General features: G+C 42.9%; 1 protein-coding gene across 2 annotated transcripts; it reads left to right on the top strand.

Moving 5' to 3' along the window:
* The first annotated feature begins 1574 nt into the window (after positions 1–1574).
* On the top strand, positions 1575–8419 carry tspan11 (tetraspanin 11). Of its 2 annotated transcripts, XM_086021878.1 has the most exons (9): positions 1575–1728; positions 2736–2851; positions 3211–3402; positions 4981–5055; positions 5148–5252; positions 5670–5828; positions 5901–5987; positions 6435–6555; positions 7734–8419. In XM_086021878.1, exons 2-8 carry the CDS (start codon positions 2765–2767, stop codon positions 6510–6512), a joined length of 783 nt encoding a protein of 260 aa, XP_085878004.1. In that variant the 5' UTR covers positions 1575–1728; positions 2736–2764; the 3' UTR covers positions 6513–6555; positions 7734–8419. The 2 variants fall into 2 exon arrangements, with proteins under 2 accessions (XP_085878004.1, XP_085878005.1); XM_086021879.1 differs by lacking the exon at positions 6435–6555.
* Positions 8420–18807: the final 10388 nt, after the last annotated feature.

Here is an 18807-nt window from a genome sequence, read left to right on the forward strand (position 1 = left end):
GCAGGAAAAAATGCAATTTCGACATCTACCGGCCACCTCGTTAGCTACACCTGCGGTACAAATCTATGAAGCCACAAGTCAAATAAATAAATACATCAATAATATATTCTACTAAATTAATGCCATTACGCCTCTTGTGTTTTTCAAAATATTTAAATGTAAATTAATTTTACATTAAAAAAACACACAACTTTAGATAAATATCCAAAATCACACCAAATTAATTTAGTTTATTCTCACTTTTAAATTACGATTAATTATTTTTAAATGAAATGAATTTTGGGATTTATTTTATTTCATTTAAATGTCCTAAATCATATTAAATTAATGACACCTTTTTTTCTTAGTTTTTTTGGCTTTAAATATAAATTATTTTAAAATTGGAAAAAGTACAATTACATTTAGCCAGATTTTCACCATACGAAATAAATAAAATTAACAATAGAACTAAACAAATCATAATGAAATTACAGTCATGCTTCCGCAGATTTACATTACAATTAAATATATTTACATGCATTTTAAACTTAAAAAAAATATATATATATGTATATATGAAATTCTACTACCTTATTACACTACAACAAAACAAAATGTAACCTGATATGATATATTGTGCTACGGTGAGAGGTCTTGTAAGAAACAGGGTTAATGTATATTAATATGCACACATGTACTGTATTTGGATGCACATTACATAATAAAAAAATAATGAGCACCTTATTGCTTACGTAACAATAATGTTGGTATTTAGCATTAGATTGTGCAATTACGTGTATGACAATTCATGTCTACATCTGTCATAATAACTAAAATGAGGCAGGTAGTCCTCACTTCTCAAAAAGGGAGTTGACAAAACAAAGCCATATTTCACAATTTATGTCCCTGAGCAATTTTTCATCGTTTTCTTCTTTTCTATTCATTAATTAATTTAATTTTTCCCCCTTTTCGCCACCCAGATGTCTCCGAGGCAAGACAGGCCCTCGTCCAAACAAGCAGATGTCAAAACTTGGCAGCCGTATTGTGAATTTTAATGACTTTTTTTTTTGTTCTTCTATTTTCTCCCAGCTGTAGGCCTCGAGGCATGACAGCAGAATGAGCAAACAAATGAGCTTGCATCTCTTTTCCCCTTCTCAGTATGCAAATACGAGGAAAATAAGCAGATAGCAGTTTCTGGGTAAATCACTACTTTGCGAAGCTCAAATATGGAGCCTTTTCTTCCCTTTTATCTCCCTTGTATTGCTGCATTCTTGATGGTGAAATGCTAAAGGCAGTATCTGTGGTTTTCTTGTAACCGAGGCTGTGTTGTTCAGAGGAATTCAGTCTGTCAAGCAGCTTTGTTTCTTTCTCTCACCCCCTGTTGACCCTTCCCACAAGTTCATAATACGAGGCTTTCAATGGCTGTCGGAAATGGGAAATATTTCAAGTGAAGATGAGTTTTTTTTTCACCCAACATCGTATGCATTAAAAGTAATACTTTATTCAAGTAACTGTACACTTGTTCACATACATATTTTGTTGTCTAATTCAACTGAGGTTAGTTGAAAAGCAAGGTACTGGCGTTGAGTTTAATAAAAAACGAGGTGCCCCAAAGGCATCACAAGCCTCCATCGGACAGCCTGTCAGCAACAAGCCCGACTCCGCTTGATTGCTGCGGTGGTTTCCTCTGCCCACATTTGGTCTTAAAACCGACTTCAAAGGGACATTTCCCCTTCTTGACATTATCCGGTAAGTATGTGGTCACCTACGCCATGAAACGTCGTTTTGTCGAGTTGTTCGTTCGCTTTTTTCGTTCAACTTTTTGTGCTGCGCATCAGTGACGCAGGTGGTCAGGATGTTGTCGTTTAGGAGCTCTGCTAGCGCAAACGGCGGAGGTGGAGGGAAAACATACGTCTGTGGTCAATGGAAACAAATGGGAGGCGTTTTTATATACATTCGGGGTCGACTGACACATTTAAACGGCGTTTAAAGTCCCTGACTTGTTGATATCACGTACGGAAAACGGTGACCTACGCCTACGTACTATCTTACGTTAAAATACCAGTTGACGTCCAGGTATATTACCAGTTTACGCCAATTTAGCATCTTACGCCATTTACGCGTACGTACGATACAATTGTTCGTGTTTGTTAATTTACTAATTTAATAGCGATGACAAATACTACTTTTTGTCATTTTTCTGAGTTTAGTCTAAATTATTATTATTTTTTCTTACATCAAAGCCCTGTTTTACTTCAATTTGCCAGTTCACTAGCTTTGGCAAAACACTAGTTTACGTATTTTTTAATACATTGGGTCATTGCACAAGTTTGTCAATTTACTAACTTAAAAGTGTTAAAATATTACTTAACACAGTTTTACACAATATTATTTACATACAAGCAAAATATCTTGTTTTACGTTATTGGATTTATGTCCCACATAAGGCATTTACTGTACATTTACATTGTATATCTGCATGGAAAAATGCTGAGCAGATCAATTAAAGTGCTTCCCACACAGATAAAAAGGGCTTTTATTTGCAGAGCTGAAAGCTGTGTGCACCAGTTAGTGATTCAGAGTTTATGACCTGCTCATTGCTCTGAATAACGAATTCAATATGTGTCGTGTGTGGATAACATGGTGGAGGCTGCATCCCACTGCAAATAGATGGTATTTTTTAAAGCTTTAGTTTTTTAGGGGAAATGCAGTAAATAAACTGTTGGTTATATTCTATATATCTTGCGCTCTTTCAGCATCACTAAACTGGAGGAAAGAGAAGACGATGTCGTCCGCTTACAAAGACGGCGAGGAAGACTGGCTGACCGTGTGTCTTAAGTACCTGCTGTTTGTCTTCAACTCGCTCTTTTGGGTAAGTCAGAAGTCGATACATTTGCCCACAAAAATCCACGCTAATGATGCTCATATTAAAAAAGCTTTAGTGCTCCCATCAAAGCGCTGGGAGAGCCGTGTAGGAGTTTATGGACTTGCCGCATAATGACTCATGAATTGCTTTCAGAGCTTGACAGATTTTGGCAACTTCAACACTCTCGGGGTCACTTTAAAACATTCTTAAAAAGTTTGATGAACATTAGTCTTTTTTACTCAAAAACTTGAAACTGCAGGAATTTCCTCCAAAGGAACACATTTGGGAACCTCCCTTTTATTGTTCAGCAGGAAGTGCATGTTATGCTCCGGCCTTGTGTGACATGTGTAATACTGTACTTTCAGGTGGGAGGTGCCGCCGTCCTGGGCGTGGGCGTGTGGACGCTGGTGGAGAAAAGCGAGTTCCTGAGCCTGCTGGCGTCCAGCACCTTCGCCGTCGCCGCCTACATCCTCATCCTGGCCGGCGGCCTGGTGGTGGTCACGGGCTTCCTGGGTTGCTGCGCCGTCATCCGTGAGCAGAGAAGCTGCCTCTCCACAGTCAGTATGGAGAGTAATTTAAAGCCCCTTCCGGTTGCTGTAGAATTAAGGTTGTGTTGTGAATTGCGGGAGATCAGATATTATTATTTTCAGGAATGGAATAGTCTTGAGCCTGCTTGCGCTTTGAAAGAGCAAAAAGCCCATATTTTGTTATATTGAAAAAATCTGTGGTTTTTGTTTTCCTTTTATTTCTTTTGTTAGATTTATTTTAAAACGTTTTTGTCGTTATGTATATTTTTTATATATGATGTAAATATGTTTAGCATTTTAACCCTTGTTATTAAATATGTTCTATTTTATCTCATTCCTTTATATATAAAGCCATTCAGTCACTAAGTTGCTTTTACTTGTACAAATTAGAATAATGTATTCAGGGCTAATAAATAGAATAATTAAAAAAGAAAAATAATAAATGATAAATCACTTCTTAAATTTTTTTTATTTTTTTTAACTTCAACTAATTAAGCGCCCATTCACACACAGGTGACTCAGCAGCAGAATTTTAAGTTTCTTTAAAAGTAAAAGTCAAGGCCAAGGCATGAATCTCCAATTTGATAGGTGTCCGTTGTATTGCCTGAGCCAGTCATGTCATTCTGTGACATTAAATCCTATTTTCTTTGCTCTCGCGGTGCATTAAAACTATCATGTCAGTGACTGAGGCTGTCATGTCCGCAACGGGAGGCGCTTTCTCCTCGCGACTTGTAGGAGAAATTGACAAATGGCTGTGACAAGGCCCTTGCTGTCCTCATTATTTTTACACAGGCAGGCAGGAGGGGAACCTTGGCTACTGCGGGACTATTTATAGGCTTGTATCTATCCACTGTGGATGGATGGATGCGATCAAGGGGTGCTTGCATCGAGTATGTTTCAGGTTTTTACAGTCTTGTGTTGCGCTCGATCACATTGTGCTATTTAAAGGCCACTTTTTACATGTGTTGTATGGATGGAGTCAAAGTGTGCTCGCGTGGGCGGGAAGCACAAAGTGACTGTGTGTTGCCAGTAGATACGCAGCACGCCATGCGAGTCGCATCGACGTTTTCCATGACATCCACGCTGTATAAATCCAAGCTCCCTACTTCCCCGCGGTCCTTTATTTGACTCCATATTTTAGCATCTCCTTGTTTCCTACGATACGCGAATGCCGCCCACGTTCTTATTTGAACGTGTGCGAGTATGAAAACGAGTGGGCGGTTTGTTCACTTTGCAGCTTACATAACGTCGCCCGGGATTTTCAAGTCTTTACTCAACGCAATTAGAGTCATTAGCGTTTGTTTGCGTTGAGTGCCTCCCAGCTCGGATCATTAGTTCACTTTTGAAATAATGCTTTGTTTGCGCCGGGGTGATGATTTGTATTTTTCAAGCTAATCACGTCGCATAATGGAGATCCCCGGGAGGAAATCACATTCCGCCCCGCCTGTCAAAACGTCTTCCCGGATGCCTCGTATGGCGCCGCGTCACGGACGACAGACAGATGCCACTCGTCTGACAGTCGCTGGAAGTTTTTAATGGACTAACTTTGTCAAGTCACTTACCGACCGGGAACTCAACATTTGTCACTCTTTCCCCCCCATCTCACAGTATTTCTTCTGCCTGCTGTTGATCTTCCTCATTGAACTGGTGGCTGGAGTACTGGCTTACGTCTATTACCAGAGGGTAACTTGCCAGTATTTAAATAAAACAACAACAACAACAACAACTAAGCTTTGTAAAGGCAGAATTTGAGAAATTCTGGTGTTTGTTTCCAGCTGAGTGAGGAGCTGAAGCAGCATCTCAAGCAGACCATGACTGACAACTACGCCCAGCCGGGAAAGGAGGCCATCACATTAGCGGTGGACAAACTACAACAGGACGTACGTTTGTTTTTTTTTTCCCAGATGCAGAAAAAAAGATTGCAAGGGCCCCTTTTTTTTCTTTTTTTTTTTTACACTTTTCACCTTTAATTTATTGACACTAACGTGCTAATATCAATCCATTAGGGTAGGTAAATCAGGTATACATTCTTCATCGTCTGCGAAGAATGAATTCCTGTGAGGTTTCCATGTAGATTTGTATGTCTGTATTATACTGCCCCCTTGTGGCAAATATTTGTACACCAGAAGGAACAGCATTGTTTACGTTGAATTGAAGCAAAAAAAAAAGGTTTTTACATTCTATTTGTCAAAGTACAATATTATAGCGTGCTACACACCAGATGATTTAAGTTAGGAGTGTTTGAAGCTAAAACACATCTCAAGGCAGCAATGACGCCGCCTTTTTGTCCTCCCCAGTTCAAGTGCTGCGGCAGCGACAGCTACCAAGACTGGACCACCAGCGTGTACATCGCGTCCAAGCGCGCCGACGGCCGACTCGTGCCCGACAGCTGCTGCAAGTCAGTCACGCCGGACTGCGGCGTCCGTGACCACCCGTCCAACATCTACAACGTGGAGGTGAGCGGGGTCCCGGATCCTGTATGACATCATCAGACGCCGTCCGGCTTAACGGCTCGTCACCGTCCGCAGGGGGGCTGCATCACCAAGCTGGAGGAGTTCCTGGCCGACCACCTGTTGGTCATCGGGGCCGTGGGCATTGGTGTGGCCTGTCTGCAGGTATGTGGAGGAAAACATTTCAGCTCAAGTTAGCAATAAATTAGCTAAGCACTAAGACATAAGTAAAATGGTATTAAATCAATTTAGAATATGTCCATTCACTTTAATTGATTTGTCCCATGGTTTATTTTGATCGGCATAAATAACGCTGTCAGAAATGTGCTTAAGGTAAGTCGTTTCGTGAACTTGTTTAGAACAGAATACATCTTATCAAATTTGATTCCCAAGCAACTTGTCTGCTGTTGAATACATACATGTCAATATCTTTTCTGCCTTCAAGAATTTGTCTGTGGCTGTCCTAATATTGATTCACATGCTTACATTTAACACATAAATCCAGGTTTTAACCTCCTGGTTGTAGTAGTCCTAATACATTTTGTAGTTAGTTTTGTGTGACACACTCACCCATTTGTGTGTGTGCGTGTGTGCGTGTGTGTGTGTGTGTAGCTGGCCGGGGCTCTCTTGACCGCCTACTTTATCTATCTTCTCTATAAAGAAGAGGAGGAGGACTTGGCGACGTTATGATTCTCGTTAGCGCCGCACTTTTCGCTCCCGTGTTCTTTTGCAGGTGTGAGCACATTGTGGATGACATTTGCATGCATGTGTGTGTGTGTGTGTGTGTCATGTGACGAATGCAACTACCTACTTTAAATTTATTTACAGTGGCTGCTCATCTTTTACTTTGGAGCCCCTGGGTGGATTGGAGGCAACTTTGTGGACAGTGCGCATCATAAAATTCTAAGAAATGGGATAGCTGTGTACCAATTTCGGCCATCTAGCTCTCAGGCTTTTTTTTTTTTTTTTGATTCATGATATAATGCTATGCTCCATAGCTCCAGATATATCAGCGTTATAAAGAGTACTATATAGAAGTGTTTCAGACACATTAATCATGTACTTCCTCACATCTCCAAAATCACAGGTTTTCAGTTTAGTCGGTGGAAATAATTGCGCATCTTTGCGGCTGACTAGTTCCTTCTGCACCAAAGCTTGACAGTGATCAATTTTAAACAAAACTAACTGTTTTAAAAATAGCTCACCACTTTTATTGTGCTGCGTTTCTAAAAAAAAACAAAAAACAAAAAAAGAACGTGGCGCTAAACGTATCGTTTTTATCGATATTCTTTTTTTTTACTGTAAATCACACTTGCAGTGGTGTACATTTGGCAATAATGTTTAAAAAAAAAAGTGTAATTTAAATGATAGTATTGCGGCACGACTAAATCATAGCGAGCCATGTGAAAAGAGGTGAAATTAACCATATTTGGGTCCCCCCCCCCGACAGTGACGATTCGTTCCTTACAACTGAAGCTACAATCAATAACAAGATGCTATTTGCAAACGTGACATATTTGAATTCTGTTGATAACCAAAACAGCAGCACCAAACCCGGCCTCGGATGAGTGACTAGCTCGATAGAATAGTAAACGCTTGCCAACAGGTTGTATGTGTTTTCCTCGCATGGACGCTTTGACGCTGTCATGTTCTGTGCTTTGTCACGACTGGAGTCTTTTCCAGACTGTTTGTCAAGTCTGTCAGTCAATAATGCTTCCTGCTCGGCTTCTTCTGTGGCCTTGTGCAAATCATCCTTTGGTGGATTTTCTTTTCGCATATTTACTCATCTCTCATCATCCGGACGGAACCCATCGCCATCGCTTCAGTGGCCGCTAGCGCAAGCATTGACGCTATCTTTCCCGGCTTGTCTTCCCCGTCGTCCGCCTTTGACCCGACACTTCCTCTTTTCAGATCTGTGGGATGGTGCTCTCCTGCTGCTTGTACAGGAGGATCAAGATGGAGCCTTACTGACGCGCTCGCTGTCACCTGCGCACCACATTCTGACTCCTCCTTTTTTTTTTTTTTTTTTCTTGTCTGGTCTCTTATGTCCTCTTGTGTGCACCAGATGCCCCCTGGGGCATGTCTTGCCTTTAAGCTTTATGATGAGACCCAACTCAAGGAGCTTTATTCAACGCTTCACTGGCGAGATGACATGTTTGTGCTGGCGAATAATGAATGTGTCTGAAATATACCAAAAAGTGGAACAGACACTGTATTTGTTGTTTAATGTCGTGCTTGATAACCTTACCAAAGGATGTACTTTGAGTGTGATGGAGCATATATCGACGGGAAGACACCAGAGTAGCCTTAATACTTTGAATTCCAACAACGTTAGCGACACTTTTGTATTGAAATGTAGCCAAAATATGTGAAACGACCATTAATCCATCCGACAAAGTCAATCAAAACGGACACTCATAGGATGTACTGTAAATCTATATTCATGCCGGTGTACCTAATGAAGTGTCTAGTGAGTCTTTACAGACATTTTTTTTTTAAATTAAACGTGACTGGTGCTAATGAATGGGATTCACATGCTCCAAATTGTCTCTGTACTATTCCACAAATATTAAAAGCAACGTGAACATCACTGCAAATCCAAATGCAGTTTGTGTTGTTTGAGCCACTAGAGGGAGACAGAGCTCACATTTAGGAAACGATTGAGCGCTTGTTCTCTGCCTGGCCTTTTAGCTTTGCATGGCATGTGACATTTGATGCACAATGAGCATTTCTGTCAAAAATGAACTCCTTTAGAGAAGTCTGTACTTTCCCTCTTTTTTATTGTCATGTAATTATATTCCAAGCTTCCCTATAATTTCTCCAAACTTTGCTGTGGTGCCTCGTTCAAATCGCATTTCATCCCCCATAAAGCGCTGATGTGGTTCTTGGGGTCGTGGTTAAATGAAACCCTGCATGTATTACCTCCCTTGCCTCGATTATGAATCGCTCGCGTCCTATTGTTAGCGCTTCATTGTTACCATATGACCCGTCTGTTATTCTTTCATTCGCCTCTCTTAGCGCCGGAGTTCCGATCCTCGGAATGCGCCATTGCTGTCAAGCGTTTAAAGTGCCCCACAAGCACCTGGGTGATGTCCAACATTTTTTCGGGGCTTGCAAGTTCCTCCTGAAAGCGTCCCAATTGTTCCGAATGTCTTTCAGTTTAAAAACATTTTTTGACCAAGCATGAAACAAGCAAAGAGTTGTTCTCTGTGCCTTGTAAACACATTATGACTCACTTTTTTTTCCCCCCTGTATCAGTAGTACTACTATTGTCTGGCCATGTGCACCTGCGTCCAATAACCCGCCGCCTTAAGCGTTATACACTTGTGGGAACACTTTTCGGACGTGCACATCTGCGCGCAGGGGTCCAAGGTTTGTTTGGCCACAGTTGATTAGCCGCGCAACGTGATGTAAACACTTCACGGGGATTTTGAAGTGAGTAAGTTTATTTGTCATGTGTCAGCAAGATGGGGAGGAAAAAAGTTAATGTCCTACAGGGAGTTTTTTTTCCCCCTCTTTAGCCGTGGTTTGTCTCACAGGCACCTGAAATCGTACATATTACGGAAAATTGACTTTAATTGTGTGTATACAAATAATTGGGTCCGAGGAGTGCCTGCATATCCATCAAGCGTGAAATTAAACAACCAAATAAATCTTTAATATACTGCCTAATTCCAAAAATGTGTCTGCAAGCAAGCCATTCTCGATTATATGGACAGCGATGAATAGTGTGGATAATTTACATGAATTCTGTTGCAAAATGTTGCATGTAAGTTATATGTAAATCACCTTTAATAACTTACATTTCTAATTGAATAAATGCCAACGTAATATACTTGAAAGTTAAATATAACTGCTGTACTGGATTTGAAAAAGTGGACGCTACAGTTTGGACATTTAATTCAGTGATTCTTTCACATACCACTAGAGGGAGCCTGCATGCTGTACTTTGCGGATCACTTTGCTATATTAATTGATGCTTTGTGAAGAGAATAAAATCTTTTTCCATCGGCATGGAAGTGACACACATAGTAGAGCGGGTGAGGGCCTGTTAAATGTGATATAATTCTTGATTCATATATTTTGATGAAAGCACGCCACAGCTATAAAAACACCTGGGAGCTGTTTCAATCGTGAATAAAAATGCGTAATTGACTCGTTTCTGTCTGATTGAAATTCTACCTGCACATGCCACCAGAGTGCCCTTAAGAGGCCTGTGCTTCTAAAAGGGCTCGTTTCGGGCAGGAAAAAGTAGGAATTTCTCCAGTGTCTTAAGGAAAAAAAAAAAAAACGCCTCATTAGTGGTGCACTCAAGCTCAGAAGTGTCAAAAGTGAGGGTCGCCTGAGAGCCTCTCATCTTGGCTTCTCACCAAATCCACTTACATGCCACCAGTTTTGATGTCGGCCACGAAAGCCCTGCCAAAGTGCGCACATAATGTACAGCATTTATGGTGAAACGGGACCAACGGGTGCCCGCCGGGTTCCCACGGAGTCGGGGATGTTGCGGTTTGGGAGGTATGCCGCAAACAAAACGTCGGAAATTGTTTCAAGATGATGACGAGGGCACTGATTGATCCCAAACAGATGCCGGGGGGGGGGGGGGGGGGTATGCTTGACCGTGCAGGTAACGGGATGGTATCGGCGGCCCTGAAACGCAATGATGAACGCGTTATCGTCAATCCACATCCACAGTCGGATCAGATTTTGTCCGACAGTATTTCCACGTCAGTGATGGATGTTGCGTTTGACTTTCATGTGTGGAGGCCGAGACGCGGAATGTCACGTCAAGGGCGCCGAGCTTGGGTGCCGTTACGCGTGTAATTTACGCGGACATGTGAGCGATATCCGCCCACAACCCCCCCGCCCCCCGGTTTACCGTTGGAAGCCTGTCAACTTTTACACACTGGATTCATTTGTTAAAATGGCCAAAAAACTTGAAGTGGGCGGCACGGAGTGAAATCAAAAGAAGTGCGGGGGCAAGATAGCACGAAGGGAAATGGTTCTGCTCCGCACCTGAGATTGATAGCAGTGGAAAGTGACCTTGCCTTGAACTTGAAGATGGTATTACCTTGTAGAAGGAAACAAGAAGGGGCGGGGCTTGGCTCATAGCCTTGAAAAAGGCAAGTAAACACTTGACTTGGAGTTGTTTTGCCTGCAGGCTAACCAATAGCAAATAGACGGGGAAAAAAAAGCTGTGGATTTTGAGTAGATTGCCTTACTTTTACCCAAGGTTGGGTTAGTTATTTTTATTTTCTGATTCGGATCAAGAAGTGAAGGCGGAAGAATTTAAGCCGGTCGCCATTTTGGACGCACTTTTTTTGTCGTGTACTGAAAGCTGAAGTAAATTTAATGCAACATGCTAAGATAATCTTGATGGCCGCTGGATGTCAAATCCCAATCAGGGCAAACAATACCCAAAAAGGTTGGTCATGGAAAGTGCTTTTTTTTTAACCATAGCTATACTCATAATATAATAACCCCGTAACCCATTTCTTGGTAGCGCTAACTCATCAGAATGGGTAGTATTTACCCCTTATTGGATCAAAATATTGACCCAACATGCTGGGTCAAGTCCTCAAATCAATACTCTGGGTATAAATAACTTTTGGACCCAGCACTGGGTTAGGTGTCTTACTTTTAACCCAGCATTTTTTATTTTTTTTTTACTTAATTGCAACATTCTTCCTAAATGCTGATTGACACTTTTAAACCCCCCTCCACCCGAAACATGACTTTCTCTTCGGTGTCGACATCTGTCATTGTTCAAGATTCCAGCATTCCTTCCCTAAAGTGAAAGCTTTAGAACCTCCCCGATGGCGACGGCGTGTAAAACAAGCCCGCGGTCGTCCTCACGCGGCGGCTTCGCCGCATGCGATGTGATGTGTTTATAGAGAGGGAATATTTTGAATGGACACTTTTACAGTGTTATCAAAGCATATCTGAGAATTTATGAAGCTTTAATGCCGCTTTGTATTGAATATAAACATGGTATTATGTGTCATGGGACTGTGTGTGCGTGCACGCAGCGGACTTTTCGGCGTGGATGCGTGGCAGGCTGTAAGGTGCGCAGCTGTGGGGGCTTTTTCACGCTCCTTACATCTGGAGCCCTTTTTCCACACTGGCGATCGCTCAAAGTGCGTACGGACAATTCGGGATCCATCCAGTAAACACGAGTTCTAATGTCTCGGCCGACTGCTGCGCGCCATATGTGCCTCGTCGTCGCCGGGTCAGATTGCGGGCGGCGAAAGTCCGGATTGTAAAAGCCTGTTCGACTTGCATTTAAATGTCGCCAAATGCGCTCTCATGTGAACCGAAAAGAAAATAACAAGACACAACATGGCTGGTGATGACTGTAAAGGATCCGTGGCGGTCACACGATCGTTGGAGAATGTCCCTCGCATGCTTGGCATTACTTCTGGCGTCGTCCTGGCATGGCGAGTTGCGTGTGTTTGTCAGTGCTTGTTGATGTCTCTTTTATGGCTTGCCACCGAGCCCCGCGAGAAGGCATCTTGAGAAATACCAAGGTAAAAATCACGGTTGAGTGAGTATATAAGACGTATGAATATAAAAAAATAAAAACATGGATGGCGTTTGTTGGGGCTTTGGCCCATTTGCTGTTGAAATGTCGTCTTTGGCATATTTGTCGTATTTGTGTGAGAAAGGTTCCAGGTCTGAAGCTATTTCAACACAAATGACACGTTTTCCCCTTCAGTGTGGGCCAAACCAGCACATCTGCAAAGACATCCTGCGGTGTTTGCTTTGACCATTGCGTGAAAAGATGCGAGACTTGAGGCAGGACAATTCGTGCCTGCTCACGATGTCCTGAGCATCTGACACTTCCTAGCCAAGAAAAAAAAAAAAAAAAGCATTGATATGTTGGAACTGGCTGTTTTTTTCCGCCCTCACTCCCAAGCTCAAGGTACTAAAAAAATGCACCGGAAGTACATGTGAACATGAGGTGATGACTCTCTGTCTTTTACTAATAACCCAGGCTAAACTTGGCAGCTTACTAACATACATTATTAATTAACATTAACATTAACATACGTTATTAATGTGGTGCAAAAAGTATATTGCGAGCCATGGAGTCCACGATCCAGAGTCGCTTACGGCCCTAGGAAATACAATCCGGAAACTAAAATATGGGATTGTTTCCCTCAAGTGTTCACTCAAATTTGAAAGCATGCAGCTTTCCAAAAAAATGACTGAATTCAGTTCCAGTGTCCACTGTGGCTTAGTTGTAAAAATGCCTGAAATATGACTCTTCAAAAAAGCTTCCTAGCTCCAAATCTGGGTCACTCTTAGACTTAGTTTGTCTTCAGGGTCCAAACACCCGCAAGCTCATATTTGTATCCCTAATTTTGTGGCATTATCCTACCAAAATGAAAGCCAGACTTCCTCCCTAGTCAGGAAGCTAAGACGTGCAATCCTCCACGAGCCACTAGATGGCCTCGGTTGTCCAAATGTTTCCTTTGGCCTCCGATGAGAAATCTTTTCTCAGCTGGCCTGTGATTGTGTGCGGCGCTCGTCAACATTTTCCGGCAGCTTCCCGCAAATAACCGCACGTTTGTTTTAGCCGCGTGAAGGTGTTTCCTTGTTTTGTGACAGAATTTTACCTCCATTGTTCTTCAGCCCGTGACTCGCGCCGAAGCAGATGCGGGGGGCAAGTTCATCCGATAAAGCACTAAAACAATCACCATGGAGACCGCGGAGGATTCCAGCGCGCGCGTGTGAGCGCGCGCGCGCGTCTCGCTCATCCACGCCTCCGTTTGGCGAGCGAGATGGTCCACGTCTCTGGCTAACTGCTGTTGTGCGATGACAGAGGGAGAAACAGGCGGAGGTGTGAGGCGTGGACACGCAATCGGGTGATTGATGGCGGCCTTGCATCAGAATGAACGTTTGTGTGATTCACAAACCGCCGCACAAATTCTATCAGTCTCATTATGCAAGCCGCAGCGCAAGACCTTTTAATTCAAAGCACATGGCCGCCTGCGTCACCGCTAATTGTAACTCCCTCGCGAGCTCAGAGCAGTTTTTTTCCTTCTCTTTACCTGCTATCAGGAAGAGGAGAGGGCGAAAATAAAGCTGGGAGATAAGAATGAGAGCATATGCAAGATTTTTTTTATTAGCGATAGGAGTCAGTAGGAGGAGGAGGAAGTGAGGCGCGAATGGCTTTTAGTTTAGATGAGAAGGCCACTCGCGTTGTTTCCCCTCCAAGAAGTTGAGAGCATCCCAGGTGAGCGGCAAAAAAGAAGAAAAAAACAAAAAGTACAGTAGTTTGAGCTTCTCATAATTCTCTGGGTCAGTGGTTATTATATAAGGGTTTAAAGGTATGATAAGATTGTCAAATGAACACAAAAAATAGTGGTTTACTGTCAAACTGAACATCAAATGAAAATGCTGCTTAGCTTAATGCTAACAAACAATGCAAAACACCATAGACAGGCTAATGGATAGCATTTATTGTTGCGATGTTATCAGTTGACACATCAGACAATATGATGCACATAATCATATATTCTTTATCCTCTGCAAGATACATTACTGCAGTAGTAGTGAAATTCTTCGCTTTTTGCTTCATGACAGCAAATGAAGCAAAAATTCCATTTGGTCACTGTTAACATGATTTAAAAACGGTGTTTTTCTTTCTAAATTAAGTCAATTTCAAAGCGAACGTTATCTAGCCAGCTTCTCCGTGTTTGCGCAGTAACCCAGTCCTTTTAGCTATTGTGTTCAATTTGTAACATCTCACTAATGGCACAATTTCAAAAACAGATCTCTGATGGGATTACGTTACATTACTGAATGAAATGTCACACTTGATGTTCTTACCCTTGGTTTCATGAAATTTCCAAGACAACGATCTGTCCTCCCAACTTGTCACTCATCCTGCTTGTGGAGAATTGCGCCACCCTCCCCCCTTTTGTCATCTGTCAATCATCCCCGGCGAGCGGTCGCCGCCCCGCTGGGTGTCCCGCCAGGCCACGTCAAATGCCCGCGCGCAGCTGTTCACGGCCATTTTAGACGGAAGGACTAAGTCATAGCGGGAGTTCAGGGCCGGGGTCATGAAATTGATCGGCTTCTCAAAAGTCCCGCTGAACTTTGTCACATTGTCACAATAACCTTAAACTCCTTCGCGGCCTCACCGGATCCCAAACGGAGACCAGCCTCTGATATGGCGTTTTCATCTCGTTTGCCTCCTATTGTGTGTTTCCTCCCATTGTTCTTCCCAAAGTCATTCATCGATTTATCTCGGGGACGTTTTCTGCTTTCTTGCATATTCTTTGTCTTCCTCCTCCTCCTCGCGTCTTCTGTTCCGTCAATTGCTTTTACAGTTGCTTTATCAGCATCGCTTTAGTTCATTTCTGCACTGTCACCGCCTCATATTTGGACACTAGGACAATTTTGGGGAAAAATGAGGTGGAAACACAATTAAAGCAGCCAAACTTTTCAAGCCCAAACATTCCTTTAAATATGCCAATAAAGTTGGCGCGCTCCAAAGACAAGACAAAGCCCATTTTAGAGTCAATAAAGGCATTACATTTAATCCGGAAACTGCAACAATGCACTCTCCAATGTGAATTGAACGGAATAATTGCATGAAAGGTGCTTTATTGATCCCACAAGCTTGGTGCACAAACCTTCATTGATTTTATTAACATAGCGTAGCCAAAGTGCATTGAAAATATTACCACCATTGAAAATGTAATGTTTGTCTTTAAAGTGTCAAGTGAAAATAAGTATCTTTTAAATTTGATACGCCAGAGAGAAGTATTGCTATAACAACATTGCGAAATTTAAATCATGACAAAAGTTTGCCAAGTGTATAAAACAAGGCGTGCTCTTCTCTTCGCTCTCCATCGCTGCTGGCGTCTGAATATCTCAAAATGTACCCGACACGGTCTTTTGTTTGTTCTGGCTCTACCAAGTGGCGAAGCTGGTAAACTGCACTCGATCAAACGATGTGGATGATTTGTCAAAAGAAGCCGTTAATACTTCACAAAAAGTCAGCACGTACCAAATAAAGCGGTGACGTGTGCGTTCGCATAAAATTCTCTGCAGCGGCCTATAAATCCAAGACAAATATGCATTTCAATACGTCGCTTGGCCTCTCCCTCCTCTCTCTGGCTGTCTCTCTTCTCGTTATTCTGTCTTTTCCCTCTTTGTGCTCTCTGACAGGGCTCTTCCTCCCATTAATAGCGATGGCAGGCTTAGCCGCGCTCCATAATGCTGCTGATATTTTTCCCACTGGAGACCCCCCCTGTTGCTGACCCTCTCATCACAAAAAAAAATGTACAGACATCCCTCCTCACTTCATTTTTTTTTTTTTTTTTTTTTTCTTTCTGGCCATCCGTACTTGTTTCCTCTGCCAAGCGTCTCTTCGTTCTCCCCGGGAGCGTTTCGACAAGACGGGTTTGTTTTGGAGAGCCGCAGCTTTACTGATTCGTGCCCAGACGCTCTGGGGTGACTTTTATGAGGCACGGCCTGAAGTAAAACGTTTTCACATTTGTGGTTTCTCGACAAGAATGTGCCAATTATATGAAGTCTACCTCAGAATCATTCTTTCTCATCGACGGGAGGGTGGGGGGGGGGACAAGCCCAGAGTCAGCCGCCTGTTAAACCAACTTCATTAACTTGAGTGTTAATGAATGCACATATCGACGCCGCTTTTGAACGCAGCCACGCAGTAACTATGGAATGCTGGTTATCGATAACGGAGCCAAATGAGAATGGATCCGAGCAGACCGGTATTCTCCGAGGCCCATCGCTCTTTGCGGCGAGCCCGCCGATCGATTGCGGCGGAGGCGGCGCGGCCAAGCCTGCGTCCGTTTTTTGTTAGCTAATAACCCCAAGCTCCACTGCCGCCGCTTTAGCCGAAGAGGCCGCAACGGACGAATGAAGGCGTTACACAATAGGGGTGTTGTCATTGCCTTCATCGAACCGTGACCAGATTGCATCTGATGATAAGACTTTGCACGAATCCCGAAACACTCGGCATGTTTGTCATAATCTAAAGCATGCGAGCAACATGTTTGGAATTGCATTAGCGTCTTGTTCCTGTGGAGTTCATCAACCCCTGGACCAAACATTCGTTCGTAGTCTTTGATCGTGTCTGAGCTAAAAGATTGCGGATTACGTCTTTTGAAAACATCAAATCTGGTATGCACGCCAAGCCCGTCAATGTACAGTATCGAAATTGAAAATCGAGATACTTTTACCCGTTGGCTTTAAAATCGCAGAACCGCGCCACGTCAGTTGCATCTGCCAGAGTTTGTGCCTCCAATTCAGATAATAATAAAAGTAAACAAAATGCAAACTTAGGTGGAATGTTAATTTCTTTAGCAAGCCTCCTCCATGTGTTTTTCCAGTGACCAAGTGAGCAAAACTACAGCAACTGCTAATGCTAATACATCTATAGCACTATTAATAACTCTGAAATTGCAGATCCGCTAAGCTCCTACTCGGCTAGGAACAGATGGAAATCTCCCGTAAGTGCTCAAAAAACCTGCACAAGTCACTTTGAATGTTAATGCGCTTCAAAGACACCATCTCACAATGACCACACTCAGACACTTTCACATTTGTTAAAAAAAAAAGTATTTTAATAGGTTTAGTATTATAGTAAGTAAATAGTTAAAACGTTTTGAAAGTGAGTCAGAATGGTAAAGCTTGTGGTCTCCCTATTTTGGGTTGGTCTGAAACGTATTCCCTTTGTTAAATGCCGGTTCACCGTACACACCTTAACACACCATGTCACGTTGAATTGTTGTATAGCTTCTTGGCTAGGATTGGCCTGGCTCAGTCGTCTTACGTATTCATCACCGTTATGTCAATTACTGTAAATTCCCCGCTCAGCTTCCCCTGCAAACAGCTTCGTTGTGAGCGGAAACCCTTTGGGAGGGGCTAATTAGATTGACAATGTCAATTATTGCTCAACAAACACATTAGAGTGTCATACTTGAAGCTAATTGTTACCGAGGAGAGACCTTCTACCAGCCAAAAAGCATATTAGACGCCGACGGAAATCTGGTTTCATTGCGGTTTTGCTGGAGACGTACGGTATATACCATATACTAGTCTGGCCTGAGGAGCGCAACTTATGTGGTGATCTTATTTGTATTGCGTCTGGAAATCAAGCCCATATCACGTTACTCACCCGAGAAGGAAAGGCGAGCAATAAAATCTTGCCTCTGGGCCATTCCTGCAAAACAATGCCTGCCCAGTACGCTGTATATGATATCATGCTGTGGCAACTTGTAAATACTTGCAAGCAATACAACTCCGTTGCTATGTTATTAACCCAACAATGAGAACGAAAGGCGATATTGGTTTTGATCAAAGCCAAGCGCACAAAAGACTTTGGAGTGGTCATTTTGTGCCAGAGTCCATTCGTTTGCTTCCGTTGACGATAGCCGGCGACAGTCCTCCCAACACGGCCGACAGGTGCGACTGTAGCGCGGAGCGCAGGCGCTAATGGGACCGCCGGGACGCCGGGCCGTGCGCAGTATCAATCAGCCGCGCTTGACACCCTGACTCAAATGGCCTTCCTCACTCACTCCACACAAAGCACATGGCGTGCTCTGATCCGGGAGTGTGCGTGTATAAATAATGCCATGCGCATGCTAATGATGTTGTTCTGACAGTCGCGGAACACAAATCCCCCATCATGGCTGCGAGGTCCAAGAAGCTTTCAGTTCCTCTTAGCCCAAATGAAACTCCTGAGACTTTAAACAGTAGCTGTGTCACCATTCAAGTGATTTAGCTGGCCGTTATTTTTTTGGAAGGACTCTCGGCTTCCCCCCAAAATAGACTCCCTTGATTTCTTAAGCTCTCCTTTTTAGAATGTTTTTCTTCTTTGCTGAATGGACATGGAGCATCGATCCATGCATGTCCTCAGGGTGTCGGAGAACAGAAAGTGAGCACTATGCTCATGGCAGTATTGTCCATCTTGTTCCCAAAGATGCCGGTACAGAGAGGAGACGCA

This window comes from Filicampus tigris, chromosome 22 (assembly GCF_054856515.1).
Source record: "Filicampus tigris isolate MCC_2025a chromosome 22, RoL_Ftig_1.0, whole genome shotgun sequence".
Lineage (NCBI taxonomy): Eukaryota > Metazoa > Chordata > Actinopteri > Syngnathiformes > Syngnathidae > Filicampus > Filicampus tigris.